This window comes from Cnephaeus nilssonii, assembly GCF_951640355.1.
Source record: "Cnephaeus nilssonii genome assembly, chromosome: 8".
Lineage (NCBI taxonomy): Eukaryota > Metazoa > Chordata > Mammalia > Chiroptera > Vespertilionidae > Cnephaeus > Cnephaeus nilssonii.
Window position 1 is genome coordinate 98185753 of NC_137079.1, and position 24173 is coordinate 98209925.

General features: G+C 38.7%; 1 protein-coding gene across 4 annotated transcripts in view; it reads left to right on the plus strand.

The window, feature by feature from the left end:
* The window catches only part of NBEA (neurobeachin), an 873840-nt gene that overhangs the window by 207084 nt on the left and 642583 nt on the right, over window positions 1-24173 (plus strand). For all 4 annotated transcript variants that reach the window (XM_079778900.1, XM_079778901.1, XM_079778902.1 and 1 more), the window contains 6 exons: window positions 5567-5719; window positions 8198-8366; window positions 14324-14403; window positions 15300-15362; window positions 15453-15550; window positions 18158-18250. In XM_079778900.1, the coding sequence (XP_079635026.1) occupies window positions 5567-5719; window positions 8198-8366; window positions 14324-14403; window positions 15300-15362; window positions 15453-15550; window positions 18158-18250 (656 nt within the window). The remainder of the gene's footprint in view (window positions 1-5566; window positions 5720-8197; window positions 8367-14323; window positions 14404-15299; window positions 15363-15452; window positions 15551-18157; window positions 18251-24173) is intronic.

A 24173-nucleotide genomic window follows, 5' to 3' on the forward strand; every position in this document is an offset into this window, starting at 1 on the left:
CCATGAACAAGGTATATTCTTCCATTTGTTTATTTCTTCTTCTATCTCTTATTTCAACGTCCTGTAGTTTCCCAAATACAGATCATTACCTCCTTAGTTAAGTTTATTCCTAGGTATCTTAATTTTTTGTTGCAGTGGTCAGTGGGATTTTTTTTTTTTTTAGTTTCCTTTTCTGTGAGGTCATTATTGGTGTATAAAAAAGTCATTGATGTCTGGATGTTAAATTTGTATTCTGCTACATTGCTGAATTCATTGATTAAATCTAGTAGTTTTGATGGAGTGTTTAGGGTTTACTGTGTACAGTATCTTGTCATCTGGGAATATTGACAGTTTTACCTCTTTTCCAACTTGGATGCCTTTTCTTTCTTCTTCTTTTTGATCACTATGGCTAGCACTTCAATACTATGTCAAGCAGGAGTGGCGAAAGTGGGCATCCCTGTCTTGTTTCTGTTCTTAGGGTAAATGGTATTTGTTTTTGTCCATTGACTATGATGTTGGCTGTAGGTTTGTCATATAAGGCTTTTATTTCGTTGATGAATAATCCCTCTATTCCCACTTTGCTGATAGTTTTTATCAAGAAAGTGTGTTGGATTTTGTCCAATGCTTTTTCTGTAACAGTTAATATAATTATGTGATTTTTATCTTGCAATCTGTTTATTTGATGTATCATGTTTATTGATTTGCAGATTTTATACCAGCCTTGTATCCCCAGAAGCAATCCCACTTGTTCACGGTGTATGTTCTTTCTAATGTAATGCTGGATCCGATTTGCTAGAATTTTGTTCAGGATTTTAGCATCTATGTTAATCAGGGATATTGGCCTGTAATTCTCTTTCTTTGTAGTGGCTTTATCTGGTTTTGGGATTATGGTAATGCTGGCTTCATAGAAAGAGCTTGAAGTCTTCCTTCCTCTTGAATTTTTTGGAATAGTCTGAGGAGGGTAGGTTTTAGTTCTTTGAATGTTTCTTAATACTCCACTGTGAAGCCATTAGGCCCAGGGCTTTTGTTTGCTGGAAGTTTTTTTATTACTCCTTCAATTTTCTCCATAGTTATCAGCCTATTCAGGTTTTTTTATTTTTCCTGATTGAGTTTTGGAAGATTGTATTTTTCTAGGAATATGTCTATTTCTTGTAGGTTGTCCAGTTTTTTGGAGTAGAATTATTCATAGTATTTCTTTTTTTTATGATCCTTTGTATTTCTGTGGGGTTGTTACTTCACATCTTTAATTTCTGATTTTGTTTATTTGGGTCCTCTCTCTTTGCTTCTTGGTGAGCCTGGCTAGAAGTTCATCAATCTCGTTTACCCTTTCAAAGAACCAAAGAACTTGGTTTCATTGATCTTTTGTATTGTTTTTATTGTAGTTGATTTCTAATTTTATGCCATTGTGATCTGAGAGGATGCTTTATATGATTTCAGTCTTCTAGAATTTGTAGAGACTTAGCCTGTATCCTAATATGTGGTCTATCTTTGTAAATGTATCATGTACACTTGAGAAGAATTTATATTCTGTAGCTTTTGGGTGAAATGTTTTTAAGATGTCATTTAAGTCCATCTGATCTAGTGAGTCGTTTAGGATTGCTGTTTCTTTGTTGATTTTTTTCCTAGGAGATTTATCAAGTGATGTCAATAGGGTATTAAAATACCCTACTATTATTTGATTGCTTTTGATCTCTCCCTTGATATCTTCCAGAAGGTTGTGTTTTTTTTATATATATATATATTTGGGTGCTCCTGCATTGGGTGCATATATATTTACCAGAGTTATATCCTCTTGTTGTATTGATCCCTTTAGTATTATGAAGTGGCCTTCCTTATGTCTTATATGGTCTTCACTTTAAGGTCTGTTTTGTCAGATATAAGTATTGCTACCCCAGCTTTTTTTTCATTTCCATTTGCCTGCCATTTTTTCCCCCAATCTCTTCACTTTCAATCTGTGTGCGTTTCTTGTTCTGTGGTGGGTCTCTTGTAGAGAGCATATGTGTGGGCCTGTTTTCTTATCTACTCAGCCACTGATGTCTTTTGATTAGAGCATTTAATCCATTTACATTTAAGGTTATTTTTGATAAGTACTTGTTTGTAGCTATTTTTATTGATAATGCCTATGTTCCTTCTTTCCTTTATATTTCTTCTTTTTACAACAATCTCTTTAGCATTTCTTGCATTATGGCTTGGTAGTAATAATCTCCCCTAGCCTTTTTTTGTCTGTGAAGCTTCTGATTTCTCCTTCAATTTTGAATTTTAGCCTTGTTGGATAGTGTTCTTGGATTCTGTCCCTTGCTTTTCATCACTTTGTATACTTCCTCAATTCCCTTCTGGCCTGATGTGTTTCTGTTGAGAAATCATTTGATAATCTAATGAGAGATCCCTTGTAGGTACCTCTCTCTCTCTATCTTGCAGCCCTTAAGATTCTCTCTTTGTTGTTAAATATTTCCATAGTAATTATGACGTTTCTTCATGTGGGTCTTTTTTGGTTCAATTTATTTCGGACTCTCTGTACTTATGTGACTTTTTTTCCCACAAATCAGGGAAGTTTTCTGTCATTATTTCTTCAAACAGGTTTTTAAATCCTTGTTTCTCGTCTTGTCCTTCTCTATTATACAGGTGTTGCTTTGTTTCATGTTGTTCCATAAGTTTCTTAAGCTCTCCTGCTTTCCAATTTCTTTTTCCAATTGCTGTTCAGATGGGGTGTATTTTTCTACCCTGTTTTTTAGCTTACTGATTTGATCCTCCACTTCTTCTAGTCTACTGTTGAAACCTTTCCATTGTATTTTTTATTGTAGCTATATCATTCTTCATTTCCTCTTGATTCTTACATATGTTGATTTTCTCATTCAGCTGGTTTAGCAACTTTAGGACCCTTATGCTGAATCTTTCTCTGACATATTTCTTGCCTCTGTTTCATTTAGTTCCTTTTCTGGTTATTCATCCATTTCTTTCCTTTGGATATTATTTTTCTCCCCATTTTTGCTGTCTCTTTCTTGCCCTGGGCTCTCTGCTTGGGGTTGAAGCCCCTAGTGGTTCAGTGATCTCCGACTCCCTAGCCAAAGTTTGGGTCTGCCTGAGTTTCACACCTGTATTGTCTCTGCTCTTAATTGTAACCCTTTCTCCCACGGTTCTGGTCCCTCAGTTGTCCACTTAAGATTCTCGGGGGCGGCAGTGGCCATGCACAGTTCCTCCGGTGTGTGACTCCCTGTGATGGGCCAGGGCCCTCTGGTATGCAATTCACTGTGCGGCCCAGCACCCAATGCAGGATGGTGCCCTAGGACCCACTTGCAGCACACATGCATTGTGGTTCTGGGACCTGTGGCTGGGCACACCAGGTCGCACCAGCAGATCTGACCTGGGCTGGGGAAGGCATGCCCCAGATGACAGCTGTATCTGTGTCGGGGGCTGAGCACGCACCTACTGATTGCTGTCTGTGCTGGGGTGCACTGGTCTTTGGCTCTGTACTGGAACCAGGGATGGAGCTCGGCGAGGGGTATCCCTGGCTGCACTTATAGCACGGACCTGAAGCATGGGCTCCTGGGACAATGAGTTTGGGCTTCTGCGAGGAGGTGCAGCTTGGAAGGTCTGTCTGGTGTATACTCACTACAGACGTCTAGGACCTCTGTAGCTGTACCACGCTGCTCACTGCCGGGCACAGTGGTCGTTCCACATTGGTTATGGGCTGGCAAGTGGCTCACTATACATGTCTGGTGGTGGTGTTGGAGGCTAATCTGGGTGTAGGTATGCATGCACTTTGGCCTCCATTGCTCCCCTCTTCAAGATGGCCTAGGCTCCCCGCTAAAGCAGCGCTGGCCTTGGAGTGCCCACAGCAGTATCAGGGACTCCCCGCCTAGGAGAGTCCGATCTGTCAGCCCCCTGGACTCCTGTGATATCTAACTATCCCTCACTCCCCCACAAACACACCACAAATGTCCACACACGCTCCTCTCACTCCTTTAGTTACTCACACTCTCCCCCTCCCTGCTGTCCTGTCGGCCCCCATCTTTTTCTCTTCATTGTCTACTACTGTGATGATATATTGTTGTTGACTACATGCATATTGTAATCATCTGAGTTTGTAGATTTCTTCTGTAAAAGTATGAAAATGCATGCATGCTTAAATAAAATTTATTGAGTTGTTACGAGCATGATGATTGTAGGTAATATTATACCTTAATAGTCCTATACTGATAGTTTGACTTTAATCAGTGGATAATAGAGATAAAGGTATAATATGAACTGTGCTTTAGGGTAGTGTGATAGGTGATTCTACTACCTTGGGGAGGCTGGTGATACTACAAACATGATTACTAGATGAGGAAGAAGTAATTTGTGTAGGTAGATACATTTTTTGACATTTGACTTTTTGTTATTAGCTTTTTTGAATACCTTTTCCTCTATAATATTTTCTACTGAAATTATACTCTAGGGTAGCATTTTCAATTAAACTATAACACAAGTTTGATATGCATAAAATTTTCCAGTAAAATGTAACTGGTGAAATTAACTTTAATAATATATTTTATTTAGTCTAGTATACCCAGAATATTTCCACTTCAACATATAATCAATATGAAAAAGAGTAATTGGTATTTTGCATTATTTCTTCATTCTAACCCTTCAAAATCCAGGATGTACATAATTACAGCACATTTCACTTTAGACTAGACACATTTCAAGGGCTTAGTAATTACATATGATTAGTGGCTACTCTATTGGACAGTGAAGCTTTAAGGTTTGATTTGAATTTTGGAAGGTCTATCATTTACCTAAATACCGTTTGTTACAGGTTATGTATTGGTGATGGCAGTTGAAAATTCTTGATGGGAGACCTCAGCATAGAGATTTGTTATATGAAGCTGTGGAAGCCTAAAATATCTAGGGAGAGTGTATTTATTCACAAGAAAGTTCCAAATAAATAATCTTCAGCAGTTTCCATCTTTTAAGTAAAGGACTCTTAGGAGTGATCTGAGCCTTGTGAATGCCAAAGGAGGACAGTATTTTCAAGCAAACATTATGGATAGGTCAAAAAATTTTATGCTGTGCAAGGTGCAACTCATTTGTAACTTTTTGAAGAAAGGTTTCAGTAGAATGGTAGCATCAGTTTATTTTCCCTGTGGGTTGGATATAGCAAAAGCACTTCTCTTTACTAATAACTTTTTTTTTGGTATGTATATGTATTATGAGTTCATTTTTTAATTTTGTGGTTTTTTTTAAAATTTCCCCCCCATCAATTTCTAAAAAAAAAGGAATAAAACAATTTATTATTCATAACATATTTTATTTCTTTAGCTTGAGTAAAGTGGCATTTTTTAAACAGATATTTACTAGTATCTGCTGTTATCCTAGAAAGAGCTTCAGATAACAAACTATCATTCAGAGAATTATCTTAAAATTCTAAGTTTCTAAATGAAATTAAAATTTAAATATCTATCAAAAGAAATGTAAAGTTTTTTTAAGTATATATTTAAAGTATTAGGGATAGCATATGAAAAATTAGTATGTGTTTATGTTAAGTCAACAATTTTATACTTTGGTATTCTGCATAGTTTTAGTTTGAATTTCTGTTTTCTTTCTTCAGTCCTCACGAGTTCATATAACTAGAGCTGTCCTAGAGCAATTTTTATCCTTTGCAAAATACCTTGATGGTTTATCTCATGGAGCACCTTTGCTGAAGCAGCTTTGTGATCACATTTTATTCAACCCAGCCATCTGGATACATACACCTGCAAAGGTATAAATTTATTCTCATTTATTTTATTTTATTGTAATGTTATAAGTAACTAGAGACCTAGTGCATGAAATTCGTGCACTCAGGGGACCGGTGGTCCCTCAGACCAGCCTGAGCCCTCTTGCCATCCGGGAGCCCTCGGGGGATGTCTAACTGACGGCTTAGGCCCGCTCCCCATGGAGAGGGTGCCTAAGCCAGCAGTTGGACATCGTTAGCACTGCCGCAGAGACGGGAGAGGTTCCAGCCACTGCCACTGTGCTCGCCAGCCGTGAGCCTGGCTTCTGGCTGAGTGGCGCTCCCCCTGTGGGAGCGCACTGACCACCAATAGGCAGCTCCTGCATTGAGCGTCTGCCCCCTGGTGGTCAGTGCATGTCATAGCTACTGGTTGTTCCGCTGTTCATTGATTTGCATATTAGCCTTTTATTGTATAGGACTAGAGGCGCGGTGCATGAAATTCGTGCATGGGGGGGTTCCCTCAGCCCAACCTGCATCCTCTCCAATCTGGGACCCCTTGGGGGATGTCCCTCTCACAATCCTAGACCTCTGGCTCCTAATCGCTCACCTGCCTGCCTGCCTGATCACCCCTAACTGCCTCCCCCTATCCCCCGCTGACCTCATCGCCCCTCACTGCCTCTGTGTGCCAGCCTGATCACCCCTAACTACCCCCCCCCCGCTGGCCTAGTCACCCCTCACTGCCCCCCCCCCCCGCCAGCCTAATCGCCCCCAACTGCCCCCCCTCCTGGCCTGGTTGCCCTCAACTGCACCTCCTGCCCCCGCTGGCCTGGTCACCCCCAACTGCCCCCCCCCCCACTGGCCTGGTGACATCTTACTGCCCCCCGCCGCCAGCCTTGTCGCCCCAACTTTACCCCCTGCTGGCCTGGTCGCCCCCAACAGCCACCCCTGCTAGATTGGTTGCCCCCAAATGTCCCTCCTGCCAGCCTGGTTGCCCCTCACGCACCCCCACCCCCACTGGCCTGGTAGCCTCACGCAGCGTGCTGATCAGTCATTTGGTCATCCCTCACTAACCCCCCTGCCGGCCTGGTCGCCCCATGCAGCCTGCTTATTTAGTCATTTGGTTGTCCCTCGGGCCAGCCCTGGGCGGCTGGGGGGCTGAGGGGACTGGGGGACTCTGGAGGCAGGTGCGTGGAGCAGCCAGTCCCGCCTGGGGGCAGGCCTGGCCATGCTGTGTGCCTGCCGCCCCGGCAGGGCTGAAGGGACTGGGCGCCGCCATCTTGTGGCTGTGGGCACTGCCATCTTTGAGGGCATGGCAGTCAATTAGCATATTCCTTATTGGCTCTGGGCACCGCCATCTTTGTGAGGGTGTGGTGGTCAATTAGCATATTCCCTCCTTATTAGATAGGATAATTAGTGGATCTAAACTATTCAGTAGAACACATTTAGAATTTTCAGTTTATTTTGTACTCAATATGAAGCAATTGTATTAAGCTGCATCAAAAATCAAAATATTAAATATGTAAATATTTAAATAAGTGAAACTATAGTTAAAAATTAAGCGTGATATAACTGTATTCTGATGTCATTAGCTGTGATTTATATTTTTCCAAAAAAGAGAATTTGGTACGCTAATTATTAGAAGACTAAAGAGAGAAAATAATAGATAACTAACTGTATTATGATAATTATGATCCTGTGATTAGAAAATTGCTTGTATTGTAAATATAGAATTTGTTATGTAAATATAATTTGTTTTAAAATAAATATATACACAAGACATTTTTTCTAGATATCAACATAAACCTTTTAATATTTTGCATACCTGCACTTAGCCCTATTACAGTCTACTGTTAATCAATCAATAATCAGGGACATATTTTATGATTTTGAGCTGCCTTATGCAATTTTCAAATCTTTCACATAACTTTTTGTACATCATCTTTAAATTCTGACTTTTATTACAGTTTATTATGTTCATTATAGTGCTAATCTCAACCATGAAGTTTGTTCAATATTTCAACAAGGTGTTTGACTTATCTTTTCTCTATTGACATGGTTAGACTTCTCATAGTGGCAATGGGTTACGATATTTTGAAGTTACATCAAACTTTTAAGATATATGACAATACTATATATTGTTTGCAAATATGACATAACTATGTGATATTCTGTGATTTTTGAGCTGCTGAATCGTACTTTGATTTAGGCTTTCATCTAATTGACTTTTTAAACAATTTGATAATCCTTTCAGATACTTTCAATGGAATTACTGATTTATTTAAAATTATTTCATGTTTAATAGCTATTACGTTACCTTTATTAAAATAAATGGCATTACATTCTGTTCATTGCTGATCGTTTTTTAATATAAATAATATTTAAAAAATATTTATTTTTAACCTCATATGCTACTTGCTAGGCCTTTACTAATTTTCATTTAAGTTAGAATAGAGTGCATATGTATAATATAAACACTTGAAACTTTAAAAATTTATTTTAATGGTCTGTTAATATTTTGTGAATTAGGTTCAGCTTTCTCTATACACTTATTTGTCTGCTGAATTTATTGGAACTGCTACCATTTATACCACCATACGCAGAGTAGGAACAGTGTTACAGCTAATGCACACATTAAAATATTACTACTGGGTCATTAATCCTGCTGACAGTAGTGGTATTACACCTAAAGGATTAGGTAAGTATAATCTTTATTTGTACCTTACACTGTACTATGATTGGTCTATATTCTGAGTACTGTTATAATTAACAGATATGCTTGGTTATGAAAATATCACTCAACTTTTGTCTTTCTTATATAGTAAACTGCTATATTGAGATATGTTTTTTTGGTCAAGAAGTTTATAGTTCTGCAATATTAAACTATTTTTGCAAAAAGAACAGGTAGAATAAATAATATTCTATCTTATATACTATATACTTATTGTGATTAAGGAAATATATTCATAATATTAAAAACATATGAATGATATTGGTCATGATACCATGAATTCTTAGTTCTTTTAACATTTTGAAATTGTTTACTTTCTATATATCTGTTTCCCGACTTCATAGTTTCTTACAAGTATAGAAGAAGCTAATTATTCACTGCATTGGGTTGTTTAAAATATACAGAAAGTTATTTTCTAATTATATAAAAATACATACTTATCATAGAAAATATAATAATATATAAGAAAAATAATTCATAACCCAAACCTCAGGAATTAACTGTTACAAGTTTGGTGTATGTTCTTCAACTATTTCTCATTGAATAAATCTGAGAAATATTTAAACTCTTAAAGAATTAAGGTTTTCTTGATTTTTGCATATTTTTGTTTTCTTAGCTCTGCATAAGAGGATATGCCATTTACCTATTTCTAAAGTTTTGATTCTATAAAAAATCAAATCTACAGATAATTAAGTGATTGATTTGATTGTACATCATTACTTACCTCTACCTTTGATTTGTTTAGAATTTCTGAGAAAAGGTCTCATAATAAATATTGTCAGTTTTATTCAGAAATATTATACCAATTTACAATTTCACCAGTAGTATGTTAGAGTGCTTTTCTCAGCATATGCACAAATTCATCATTTTATAAAAATTTTTTGATAGGGCAAAATAGCACTTCACTATTTTAATACTCATTTATCAGCTTGCTTTTATGTCTTTTATTGATGGGACTTTAAAAATTGTGACATTTACACTCAGATATAGTATTCTATCTTTGTCTCTTTCTATTTTTTTAAAACTCAGTGATGCCTAAAATCTACTGAATATTCACAATGAGTTGGAATCTATGCTAAGCTTTTTACATGTTAATTTTAAAATAGTTTATATGTAATATATTCTATATACATATTTATACATGCATATAGTACTATATCTAAATATAACTATTTTATTAATACCACTCACATTTTGTAGATTGGGGGGAAAGTTACAGAACTAAAATTTGAATCATGTTTATCTGACTTAGAGCACTTGTTCTTAAACACTACTGAGTTTTCTTTACTTAGGAAAACCATATATTCACACATACTTATTTCTGCTTCAAATAAATTGTTTTGGTAAATACAGTTTGTAGAAACCAGAATTTTGGTGTTAAATGTGCTTGTTGTATTTATTCTTCTTTGGGTGTCATTGGCTTCAGGGCATTTTTAGTGAAAAGGATGCAGAAATATAAATACATGCGTTCATCTAAACCGATCTACCTATATTAAAAACTGTGAGTTCATACCTTCAATCCCAGCTCAAAACTATGTGGTTCAATATAACCTCAAACATTTCAGCTTTCTTCCTTTAATAGTAAGAAATCTTACTCCCAGTATCTTTAATATATTTATGTTAGAGGCCCAGTGCATGAAAATTCGTGCATTCGGGGTGGGGGGAGTCCCTCAGCCCATTCTTCACCCTCTTACAGTCCAGGAGCCCTCAGGGGATGTCCACCTGCCAGCTTAGGCCCCCTCCCTGGGGGATCAGGCCTAAGCTGGCAATCAGACATCCTTCTGGCAGCAGGAAGCGGGACTAAGCCGCAGTTCGACATCCTTAGTGCTGCCACGGAGGTGGGAGAGGCTCCCGCCACCGCTGCTGCGCTCACAGCCATCAGCCCGGCTTGTGGATGAGCGGAGCTCCCCCTGTGGGAGTGCACTGATCACCAGGAGGCAGCTCCTGTGTTGAGCGTCTGCCCCCCTGGTGGTCATTGTGCATTATAGCGACCAGTTGTTCCGCCGTCTGGGTCAATTTGCATATTGCCCTTTTATTATATAGGATATTTGCATATTCTGCATTATGAAACCAGTGTTCTGACACCTACGCTATCACCTTCTCAGCATTGACATGCCACTTGGCTCTGAATCTCCATAACTTTAACTGTGGATGATCCTTATTGCCTCCTTGACCTCCATTGTTTCTTTGCCATTGCATACCACTGGCCTCTATTGTTTTTTCGCTTTGCCCTGAAGGTGTTACCTCCTGGTCCATGCCATCCTCTGGTGTCCCCTTGGCCTCTGCTATCTGCTGGACTCTTAGGCCCTGCTGGCTCTGGCCACGGAAAAGAGAGGAGAGGGAAAAAACCACATATATATCCTATATAATAAAAGCCTAATATGTAAATTGCCCCCCTTGGGTGGTTGTTCGACTGGGAGAACAGGAGTTCAACCGCTTGCTATGACGTGCACTGACCACCAGGCGGCGGCACGGCACTGGCAGCAGGCGGCAGTGTAGGCGCTGCGGGCCTTATGGGCCCTGATGAAAGTGGAACCTTGGCGGGATGGTGAAGGGGATGGGGCCACCACCTGGCTCCCAGGCACTGAGGGAGATAGGTGGCGCCTTGGCCCGATCAGTTGCCCTGCAGGTGGATGGTGGAGCAGGTGAGGGGGCGGTGCCAGGCCAAGGCCCGATGCACGAAGATTCGTGCAAGAATGGGCCTTCCTTCCCCTGGCTGCCGGCACTGCCTTCACTTTGGCCCAGAGCCACCTTTCCGCCTTTGCTGAAGCCTGGAGCCACCTTTCTGCCTTCACACACTGCCCAGATGCCCAGAGTGGCTGGGGTGGTGCAGAACGCCTGTGTCGTTGCCATGGGGATGAAGCAAGTGCCCCGCCCCCGGCTGTTCGGCGCCTGTGTATGCAAATTAACCCCTCATCTTTGTTGGGTTAATTTGCATACTCACTCCTGATTGGCTGGTGGGTGTCGTGAAGGTAGGTCAATTTGCATCTTTCTCTTTTATTAGTGTAGATAAACACAAAGTGGTATTATATTTGTAAATATAAAATGAACCTTAATAGAAATAATTAAAAAAAATAAAGGTAGACCTTTACCCCTCAAAAAAAAAAGTAAATAAATAAAATGAACCTTATATAAGTAACACTAAGCTTAAGAAATAGAACATTATCATAAACCTGTTTGAAGGTACACACACCTTCCTCCCCTCTCCAGCCCAGAGATTTCCCCATCTTTAATTTTATGTTTATTGTGCTTTTACTTTACTTGAGTAAGTTTTAGTTTTTACTATGCCTGACTCTTTTGTTATTTATGTATGTATTCCTGAAGGATTGCTTGGCTTTTGTGTTTTACATAAATAGTATTATTATTTGTTTTGTCATTCAGTTTTATATTTTTAAGATAAATTTATTTGTATTTTATTTTGTAAAATTAGTTCTTATTATTCACATACACAAAATTTATACATACCTATATATTTCTATGCAACCTGCTCTTTATATTGTGTAATGTATGACAGTAGTAAATCATTACATATAACATTTACTGACTACTTACAATTAAAATGACCAGGAACTAATATCTTTACATATGTTGATCTATTTAATTCTCATAAAATATCCTATGACATAAGCACTATTATTACCCTCCTCCTAACAAAAATATTCATGTATTAAGGTAATATAAAACGTGTCCAACTTCATTAAATAATGGCAAATTTATAAATAAAACTAATATAATTTTACTAAGATATTGGTATACTCTACTGGGATGGAATGGGAAATATCATCAGAGGTAGGGTGAGGATTCTGTATTTCTGGTGCCCCAGGCAATCCTATATAATAAAGAGGTAATATGCAAATTGACCATCACTCCAACACACAAGATGGCTGCCCCCATGTGGTTAAAGATGGCCGCCCCCGTGGACACAAGATGGCCACCACAAGATGGCTGGCAGGGGAGGGCAGTTGGGAGGGACCAGACTAGCAAGGCAGGGCAGTTGGGGGTGATCAGGCCTGCAGGGGAGGGCAGTTAGGGGTGACCGGGCCTGCAGAGGAGGGCATTTGGGGGCAACCAGGCCTGCAGGGGAGGACAGTTGGGGGGGGACCCAGGCCTTCAAGGGAGGGTAGTTGGGGGGGACCAGGTCTGCAGGGATGGACAGTTACGGGCGACCAGGCCTGCAGGGGAGGGCAGTTAGGGGCAATTGGGCCGGCAGGAGAGAGCAATTGGGGCAATTGGGCTGGCAAGGGAGGGAAGTTAGGGGTGACTGGGCTAGCAGGGGAGGGCAGTTAGGGGTGACCAGGCCTGCAGGGAAGGACAATTACGGGCGACCAGGCTGGCAGGGGAGGGCAGTTAGGGGTGACCAGGCTGGCAAGGGAGCAGTTAGGTGTTGATCAGGCTGGCAGGGAATGGTTAGGGGTGATCAGGTAGGCAGGCAAGTGAGCGGTTGGGAGCCAGCAGTCCTGGATTGTGAGAGGGATGCCCACCGGGATCGGGCCTAAACGGGCAGTTGGAAATCACTCAAGGAGTCCCTGATTGGAGAGGGCTGGACTGAGGGACACACACACACACACACACACACACACACACGTGCACGAATTTCGTGCACTGGGCCTCTAATGTTTAAATATTCAGGGATTTTATAAACTGGTACCTAACCCTTGGTACCTTGAACTTGAAATCAGTCATGTTGGGAATATTTACATAACAGAAATAGAACTCTGCAAATGACCTAAATCAGGACCTCACTCTCCACCTTGTATAGTTCTTTCCCTGCAATCAACTGGTTAATGGGTTTCCCTGCCAGGCTGCTCTGTGTTCAATTTCTTCACCTCAATAGTGGTTATACAATAGGTGTTCATTTTATAATAATTCATTAAGTTGTACATGTATATCTTTTGTGTAAGTGCTATTTTTTCACAGTGAAAAATATTTTTTTAAGAATACATAATACCAGTGTTGATAGGGAGGATAGGGTACTTTGTACTATTGGCAAAAGTGGGACAAAGATGTAGAAGGCAGTCTTGGAAAATAGGGAAGTTATTTCTTTCTCAAGAATAAAAAGAGTGGATTATTTGACTGTTAATTTGCTTTGAGATGTAATAATCTACATGTTAATTTTTGCTGAATAAATAGATGCTAGAAATGACACATAAAGGGATTGTAGTTTTAAAACTTATGTAAATCCTGGTTGCATTAAGAAAAGTTTGATGTTTAAGGACTCTCATGGTTCTAGCTACCTACCTTAAAGGTATAATTTAATTTTTCTATATTATATATATTACATGTGCTTATTGTATATTCTCATTTTTTGGTAATTAAATATCTGCAGTTAATTAATTTGAAATTTAGATATTATGTAATTAGTATATATGTTTAATGTAATTGTCATTTTCATTTATTGACTCATAAGCATTTATTGAGAGTCCACTATAATATGTATTTGGTACATACAGGTGACAGAAGAAAAGATCTGCAAAGAAATAATTACAATACAGTGTCACTTTTTCTATGCTTTGTTTTTTAAATGAAGTCCACTTTGAGGATGGAAGATGTATTGGGAAAACTTGGATTTGAGGGGGAAAAGGGAACCAACCTATTAAGTTAATAGAAGTGGGAAAAAGTATCTGTGTAACCACTTGATGATTATACATTTATCCATGTATAGTAATGTAATTTTTAAAAAGTAATTCTTTCCCTCAAATCTGACATTTAGTGAATAATTTGCAATTGCTAAAACTCTGAAAAATTAATGTTTAGATTCTCTGATATAATTCTAATTATGCAGCATTAGTAGTAATAAATATTATAATTATATCAAATATAACTATTAAATAATTCCATACTATCCTAACATTATTGCATTAAGCTTATTATCAAAAATTTTTCCTGTTTTTCTTTTTTTTTCTTTTCTTTTTGTTTTATTTCAGATGGTCCACGGCCATCACAAAAAGAAATTGTATCACTACGGGCATTTATGCTACTTTTTCTGAAACAGCTAATACTAAAGGTAAAATAATTTTATGTAATTTAAAATTACAATATATTAGGTGAAAAGAAATTTTTGGTATAGTTTAAAATCATTATCATAAAATTAGCACAAACTATTTAATTCATGGATTGTTTTCAGAATTTTATAAATGTTAGTATTAACTTTGGTTGAATTTTATTTTTTGTTAAATACTCTTTGAGATCCTTTATCTTAACAGATATAGCACAAAAGCAAGGAACATGTGAATATGAAACAAGAATAAATATTTTATTCCAGAAAATGGTGTATTTCCTCTTTTAATAAAACTTACACTAATGTATTTTATCAAAGTAGGGTTTTTAAAAGATTAATATTTTTGAAATGGAAAATAAAGATAAAATTCTCAATATTGTGAAGTTTTATAGTAATTTGCATTATTTTTAAATTTTACTAAATTTTTATTGATTTCATAATGGAAGGGAGAGGGAGCGATAGAAACATCAATGATGAGAGAGAATCATTGATTGGCTGCCTCCTGCATGCCCCCAGGTATGTGCCCTGACTAGGAATGGAACCTCACCTCCTGGTTTATAGTTCGATAGTCAACCACTATGCCACACTGGCAGGGGCAGTAATTTGCATTATTTTAAGGAAAGAGTACATGTTTAAAAATAGTGATTATTAATACGACAACATGATCAAAATATACTAACTCTTTATAGGGAATGTCAATCAAATATTAACTTCAGAGAATAGATACAAATTTCCAAATATTTATTTAAACTGAAGTAATCTTGATTAGGAAGTGTCTGGATATTTTAACTAAAACATTACTTCTTTTAAGTTTTTTAAAATTTCTTTAAAAATGCTAATTTTGATGCCTTTAATTAAAGTTTTAAGTTTAGATTTAAATTAATACTGTTTTTAAACATTAGGATCGAGGTGTCAAAGAAGATGAACTTCAGAGTATATTAAATTACCTACTTACAATGCATGAGGTAGGACATGACCTGGGTCTTCTATTTTAATTATTTTATTCAAAGCATAGCATAGTTTTAACTAAAGAAATTTTGGTTATTCTTATGCAGGATGAAAATATTCATGATGTGTTACAGTTATTAGTGGCTTTAATGTCAGAACATCCTGCCTCAATGATACCAGCATTTGATCAAAGAAATGGAATAAGGTATGAGTATAATATTAGTATTTTAATAGACTTTAATTGAGTACAGTTGTGCTTTCTAGAATGGACCCTATTCTATGAACTTTTGAATAAATATAGCAGTCTTACACGTTAAAAGGAAATAAATGGAGGAAGCTGCTATATAATCTCCAAAATGTAACTGATGAGGTGTACAGAAAATGGATCTCAGGTCTCAACAAGAGTAATTAAATCATTACTATACTGGAGAGTATTATTCTAAGAAATAAGCCAGACAGAGAAAGACAAGTATCACATGATGTCACTCATATGTAGAATCTAATGAACAAAAATAAACTGATGAACAAAATAAATCAAGAGATATAAAATCACGGAACAGACTGTGGAATCTCAGAAGGAAGGGGAGGGGGGACAGAAAGAGATTAACCAAAGAACTGACCTAATATATAAAAACCCAGGGTCTGTAACGACCGACCGAAGGCTCGACCGAGAAATGCATGTGTATGTATTCTTATTTTAAAGTTAGGAATATACAATGAGTTTTCAAATTCAATATATTATATTGTTATACTTTACTTTTATCCTAATATATAAAAACCCTGGGTCCGTCACATCCACAAGGACCAGAGGCTCAACCTAATGCCCAGGCTGCGCGCAGCAGGCTCTGGTGGGTGGGGACTTGTGGCAGTGGAGACCAGGACAGGGGAGGTGATACAGGCACTCACACTCACTCACAACCGCACACACGCACAGACACACACAGTGCCCACCAGCTCACAGCCTTTTCTCCCTTTCTTTCCCTCCCTCCTAGGTCGCTCTCAGAGCCTCTCTCAGAATGAGGGAACAAAATAGACTGGACCTGAGGAGGCCTGGATGGAAGGGAGGGTGGGCAGAGGGTGGAGCGGCCCCCACTGGCCCCACCCCCTGCCAGCCAGGAAAGAGGAAGAGGGAGACAGGGAGGCAGGGAGGCCTGGAGGACTGCTGAGAAAAGCAAAGAGAGACAGAGACTGGGTGAGATCAGGTTGGCAGGGGAGGGCAGTTGGGGCAACCAGGCTTGCACGGGAGGGCAGTTGAGGGTGAGATCAGGCCGGCAGGGGAGAGCAGTTAGGGGAGATCAGGCAGGCAGAGGTAGTTGGGGGTGAGATCAGGCCCACAGGGGAGGGCAGTTAGGTGCAATCAGGCAGGCAGGCAAGCTGAGGCAGTTAGGGGTGATCAGGCAGGCAGGCAGGTGAGCGGTTAGGAGCCAGCGGTCCCAGATTGCGAGAGGGATGTCCGACTGCCCGTTTAGGCCAGATACCTGTGGAATCGGGCCTAATCTGGCAGTTGGACACCCCCCAAGGGGTCCCCTATTGGAGAGGGTGCAGGCTAGGCTGAGGAACCCCGCTTCCATGCACGAATTTCGTGCACCAGGCCAATAGTCATATATATATAAAAGCCTAAGCGACTATTCGACTGCTCGATTGGTAGCTATGATGCACACTGACCACCAGGGGGCAGACACTCCAACCGATAGGTTAGCTTGTTGCTGGGGTCTGGCCAATGGGGACTGAGTGAGACGGGCCTGACATGCCCTGGAACCCTTCCTCAGTCCCTCCCTGCTCAGCCAACCTCCCATGGTCCCTCCCCAGCTGGCCAGCCCCAATTGGCCCCAATCAGGACTGGGCGACATGGGCCAGACACACCCTGGAGCCCTCCTGCTGTCCCTCCCCACCCCTGATTGTGCACTGGTGGAGTCCCTCAGCCTGGCCTGTGCCCTCTCGCAATCTGGGAACCCTTGGGGGATGTCCACAGGCCAGGCCGAGGGACCCCACCGTTGCACGAATCCATGTACCAGGCCTCTAGTATGCATATATGCATAACCCATGGACACAGACAATAGTGCATCGAAGGCCTGGGTGTGGGTGAGGGGCTCAATGGGTGGAATAAAGGCTACATCTGTAATACTTACAACAATAAAGATAAATTTAAAAAAATAAAGACATTTCAAGAAGTGGGAAGAGCAATTTGTTTTTTGCAGGAAAATGAGAGTATGGAATAATTCAGCCAAAGAGAGCACAAGAAAATTAATGAGTTTAGGGTCAAGAGCTAGAATACTGGCCAGGTTTGGAAGATCCATAGCATGCTAAATGTAGATTTTGTTCTGTTGTTGATGAAAATTAACGAATTTTTAATGGGGAACTTATTTACTCAGATTTCCATTTTGTAAAATATAGTCAACTGTGTGGAAAAGAGTTGGAGAGGAACAAAATTGTAGTGAGACCATTAGAGCAATTATTATATTCATCAGTGTTAGGCATGATGAGGTAGGGCAGTGGCAGTGCAGTGGCAATAATATAGATGAAAAATGTCTTAGGGCAAGAGGACAAAGCAAAGGACTTTGAAGATTAACTTTATTTATGAAGATTTAAAGTAATTATGTAAACAAGTGAGACATAGTTTTTTGTTTATATATTTTTGAAGGTCAAGTTTAAATAAAAATTAATAAAATGTGCTAATTTTTTTCCTAAGAATTTGAAATCCTGAGTGGTATTTTATATTTTACACATGTGTAGTTTAATTGTAAAGGATACAGTGCTTATATTTTCAATACTTATAGAAGTTTAAAAGATCATTGGTTTCTATATTTTTTAGGGTAATCTACAAATTATTGGCTTCAAAAAGTGAAAGTATTTGGGTTCAAGCTCTGAAGGTTTTGGGATACTTTCTGAAGCATTTAGGTCACAAGTAAGTAGAAGTTTTTTATAGTGAATAATAGAAATGTCTACTGAAATTGTATTTTTACTCCTTTTGTATCTAATTTTACATGCAATCTGACTGAAATAATCTTACAATGGAAAATAGCTTCTTATGGTAAAAGTTGCAAAAATATTTTATAAGATAACTAGCGTTCCCATTGCAGGAAAAAATCCTGCAATAGGGTTTCCTGCTGCACTCTACCCCACCCTGCCTGCTCTCCTCCCTTGTCCCCCGCCCCGCGATCTCCCCCAGCCCCCCTGCTTTTGTAACTTCTCTGCCAGCCTGCTCTCCTTCCTTCTTCCCCGGCCCGCCTCTGCTCTTCCCTTCTCCCCCAGCCCGCCTTCTCTGCCAGCCCGCTCTCCTCCCTTCTCCCCCAGCCCGCCTTCTCTGCCAGCCCGCCTGTTTTTCCCTTCTCCCCCGGCCTGCCTCTGCTCTTCCCTTCTCCCCCGGCCCCGCCTCCGCTCCTCCCTTCTCCCCCAGCCCCGCCTCCGCTCCTCCCTTCTCCCCCAGCCCGCCTTCTCTGCCAGCCCGCCTGTTTTTCCCTTCTCCCCCAGCCCGCCTCCGCTCTTCCCTTCTCCCCCAGCCCGCCTTCTCTGCCAGCCCGCCTGTTCTTCCCTTCTCCCCTGGCCCCGCCTCCGCTCCTCCCTTCTCCCCCCAGCCCCGCCCCTTCTCCCCCGCCCCGCCTGCTCAACTTCCTCCCCCGGCCCCGCCCCTTCTCCCCGGCCCCGCCCCTTCTCCCCCCCCCCCCCCCCCCCCCGCCGCCCAGCCTGCTCAACTTCCTTCTCCCCCGGCCCTGCCTCCGCTCCTCCAGTCTCCTCCCCCCCCCGCGATATGCAAATTAGCCGCCATCTTTGTTTTGATAATTTGCATATTCGTCCTGATTGGTTGGTGGGCGTGGCTTGGCTGGTGGGCGTGGCTTGGGCGTAGCGAAGGTGCGGTCTATTTGCATATTTGTCTATTATTAGATTAGATATTTATTAATAATAGGTTATATAACAAATATCACAATTTCAGTAACATAGTGTATTTCTATATGCTTGCTGAAAAATATTGTTCATTTTGAGGATATAATAAAATATTTCATTAAATAAAGTAAAGCACATATGGATAGGATTTCAATGAAAATTTACTTGTATCATGTATATTAAAATTTCCTTAGAGCTGTTTCTTTGCTTACATGCTAAGTCAATATTTTATTATTTGGTACATTGGGCTTTACTGGCATTGGCCTTACTGATCCCTTTTGTGATTTAAAAGTCCTAAAATATATTTTTTCCCCAAAGTCCAGAAGTCAGCTACTTTAAAAGTCACCTGCTGATACAATAAGTTTTTTTACACTGTTTTGACCACTGTATGATTACTCTTTTTTAAATCCATTTTCTATGCAAATGAGCCAGCCAAAATTAGTGCTTTTATTGAAATACTAGTAGCCCTGCACACAAATCCGTGTGCCAGTAGCTTGCCAGTAGCTCGCTGCCGCCCTCCAGTATCCGCCCACTGCCCTGCCCTCCTGTAGTTCCCCCTCTCTCCACCCCCCCTCATAGCTTGCTGCCCTGCCCCCTCCTGTAGCTCTCTGCTGCCCACTTGTAGCTAGCTGCCCCACCCTCCTGCTGATCCATGATTCTGTCGTTACTCGGTCAGTCGTTATGCTTCACGGTATAACAACCATTTGCATATTACATCTTTATTATATAGGATTGCCAAGTGGGATTCCTGTCAGAACCTTACTTTGGCAGTTCATTTTAGTGTTTAAATTTACCAAGACTTTACTGATAACACTAATGAAAACTGCACAAAATCCTGGTAAAAGATATTATTTTCGTTTTGGTATCAAAACAAGATTTAAGTAAGGGGGAATAAAGATAGCAATGATACAAAGACTAATTCAGTGTAACCAGATTGTAGGAAAAAGTTACCTATTTATGAGGGAACAGTATATAGATTACTGAGAGTGTGAAACATATATACTTTAGTATTAAGAGAAAAAGGTTGCTTATTTAAAGGAATCAATTAGGAGATATTAATAAAAGATTCTAACCAAGATGCATCTCTTGAAACTTGTAAAGAAAGCACATTTAAAAATATAGAAATGTGAAAAAATTGCTATCGAGTACATCATTGTGATTAGAAATTTTACCATATGTTAAAAAAATAAATAAATTATTTGCTTCTGAGGAAGGACAACTACTAACAGAATTTCAAGAAATTGGAAGAAATGGTAGGATAACATGGAAGTATTGAACCACGAGCTTACATAACTTTGGGGAAAAAATGAAGGATAAAAAACTTTCACACAAATAAAAATGAAATCAGAAGAAGGTCAAGGAAAATTGTGTGGATAGCATACTAAGATACAGAGAAGATGAAATTGGAAACAGCAAATAATATGTATTGATAAGATTATACCAAGGATTACACAGAAAATTATTGACGTAGAAAACGCAGAAGTTCCAACAATAGCATAAATGGCATTTTCAAGTAAGAAAATTTGGACACTGGACTAAACAAATATATACAGCTATAATTTAGTGAAATCCTAATACAAGATTTTGCCATCTGTACTGTTTATCAGGGAAAATTTCTTGAATGATCAGCACAAAAGTATACTATTGGATTTAAATATAAGTAAAGAATACTTTGCAGTATGCAAATAAGGAGAAAAAATATATTGAGTCTTGCCTTAACTTTTCTACAACAACCTTCAATACAGGTAACGTAAAGCTCCAACCATAAGGTACTGAAATGAAGAAAATGTGAGACGAAGGATACTTGAAGCATAAAGGGTGCTGACAAACAATTTTTAACTACAAGTAATTGTGTTTTTCTGAATAATACTTAAGGAAATTTCTGGGGCAAGAAATGAAGTCCAGCCAGTTAGGCAGACTACAGCTAAGGACTATTGGAGAGTAATGCATTAATTTAACAGTAAGAGCAAGATTAAAACAAATGTTCGAATTAGAGTTGCAGACCAGAATTTACTTTTTATATGATATAATAATTTAGAAATGGTACGATTATAAGAAATTGGGAGATGACTGAGGAAATATAGAAAGTGGAGTAGATCCAAAGAGTCAAATGATATCCATGTAAGCTGACAAATGAAATAGTAGAAATATAGGCTTATTGGCTAAATTTGATGACAGAAGAGAGGAAAAATTAAGAGTAAATATGATTATCATTGCTTATATTATGAAAATATAGAGGACCTCTGATTCCTTTATAGTTACAAAGATAAGCAGTTCAATAAAACTGTGAAGCTTTCAAAAGATTAAAGAGAAAAATTGCAGTTCTATATTCAATAAACATCCTAAAATCAAAGTGAATTAGAGAAATGCTGAAAATAAAAGGATGAGTGAAGGTATACCACATAAATACAAATGATAAAAAGAAGTAATCATGACTTAATATTGGAAAAATTCTAAAAGACAAGAAGCAACAAACAATATAAAGAGGGATACTTTAAATTATCAAAGGGTGAAACCTTCATGAAACAGAAATGAAAAGGGAAGTAGACAAATACTACATTTAAACATTAAGACAAACTTTAATTTATTGATCTTGGTTCAAAACAAGTGTAGAGAGAAAGTACTATAAATAATAACATAAATCTGATTAGTATGGTTTGAACTCTGTATCGTGTTAATGAGGACTACAACTTTAAGTGCCCAAGGAGCATATATAAAAATTAGAGAAAAATTTCAAGACATAGAAACAAAACAGGAAAGATTAAGATTATCTTATTAATATGCAATAACATTAGAAAATAATAACAGTCTGGAACCAAAAAATACTTAGAAATTTAAAATTTATTGTACAATATTTGTGTCAAAGAGAAAATACACACTGCAATTACAGAAGTTTTAGAAAATAACTTTAAAAATTATAATATATAGCTGAAGACCTAGCTATATATCTTTTTAGTGGTCTTGGAAACATCCTTGAAGCTCATTTTTTGTTCTATAAATGAATAAAACCACTGTGCTTCCTCATTTGGTTTTAGACTCAGTCAGAGCAGATATAAAGTGGTTAATTATAGTATACTGCCATGTGATAATTTGAACAGTTGGCAAAAGGTAATAGGTACAATTTAACATACAGTTTTGATAAATTCAGAACATTTCTTTATGATAAAATATTGATCTTAAATAGTTGATATCAAATAAATGTGAAATACTGGCAGCATTCATACAATAATCTAATCATTACTTGTTCAAATATTTGAAACAAATACAACACCCAATTATTAGGGAGGAGAAAATAGGTATTGTTATTTATAGGTGGTTTTATTACATACCTAAAAATCTAAAAAGAATAATCTTTAAAACTGCTAAAAAATGAGATACTACCTAAGCTCAGCATCTTAGTTGTATATGGAGGAATTGTTTGTCTAACAGAGAATCTGACTGGGGTTCAGAAATGAAGCTAAACTGAAGTCTCTGTGGGTTGGTCCTTTGTAATAGATAGCATATAATTTATGTGAAGTGCTTGGAATACAGGTTGTGAGATAATCATATACTGTAATTGTTAACTGAACTAGAAATAGGTTTGGCATCTGTCATTACAATTGAGAAGTTTGTTCCAAATAATATATGCTACAAATTCTCCCACCTGAAGATGGAATTTAAGTCTTTTCTTCATGAGTATTGGGTAAATTTACTGGCTTTCTTTTAAAGAATAATAAAACCTGGCAGTGATTTTCACTATTGATTAAGGGTAATATCAACAGTCATATACTTCACCTTTGTGTTATTCTTCTAAAAAATAAATAACCCTAATATAATCCAGAGAAAGCCTCATACAGCCCCAAATTTTGAGATACATTCTATAAAACATTTGACCAGTCCTCCTTAAAACTGTTGAAGGGCATGGCAACAAATAACAGGAAACTCCCACAGATCAAAGGAGTATACTAGTAAGGATATATGAGGATTAAATGAAAGGTGCAATCATGTATTGGATCCTGAATAGAAAAAGCACATGAAGGAAAACTGTTGAAATATAAACAAAATCTGTATGTTAGTTGATAATATTATACCTCTGTTGATTTCTTAGTTTTCACATGTGTACTATGTTATGAAGAAGTTGGGTGACTACTAGGTAGGAACACTCTGTACTGTTGTTTAACTTTTCTATAAAATTTAAGTTTCCAAAACAAAATACATGTATATAAATTTTAGAACTCTAACTTGGGTATATGCTTGCCTATTAAAATAAAATGCTGCTTCAGGGAGATGGTCTGATTATGGTTATCCTCAAAACAGAATTCTAAGAAATGGATCAAATACATGATCAGAATGCCCAAATTCTAAAGCTACAGGGGACTTCTGGTCAAGATGACAGAGTAGGTGATCTCTGTGCCCTCCACCTCCCACAACTGCATCAAAATCACAAGTATATTATAGAACAACCATTACTGAAACCACCTGAGGACTAACTGAAATAAAAATCTATAAGGAGACAAAGAAGAAGCCACTTGGAGACTGGTAGGAGAGATGGAGACATAGAACAGAGAGGTCACATACCCACAGTGTGGTAAGAATCAGAAGAGGTATATTGGCTGCATTGTTTTCACCTGAGAAATGAGTGGTCCCAGCCCCAAATGTAGCTCTTCACACCAGACAAGCAGTGTTGGGAAGAGGAATCCTTATTATCATCTGACTGAAAACAGCAGGGATAGCATCTGAGTAAGATTGAGGGCTGCTAGAGACCAAGTTGATTATTTTGAGGGGCGCACACATGGCCTCTCACTCACAAACACTCATTTTAAGCTTCAGTTCAGAGGCAGCAGCTTGAAAAGCACCAGGGACATAAATACAGGGAGGAACTGAATTGATTAACTTCAGCATGAAGGCTGGAGAGGCTCGGATTGCGGTAGCTTTCTTCAGGGACAGAATTGCTGGCAGGCATTATT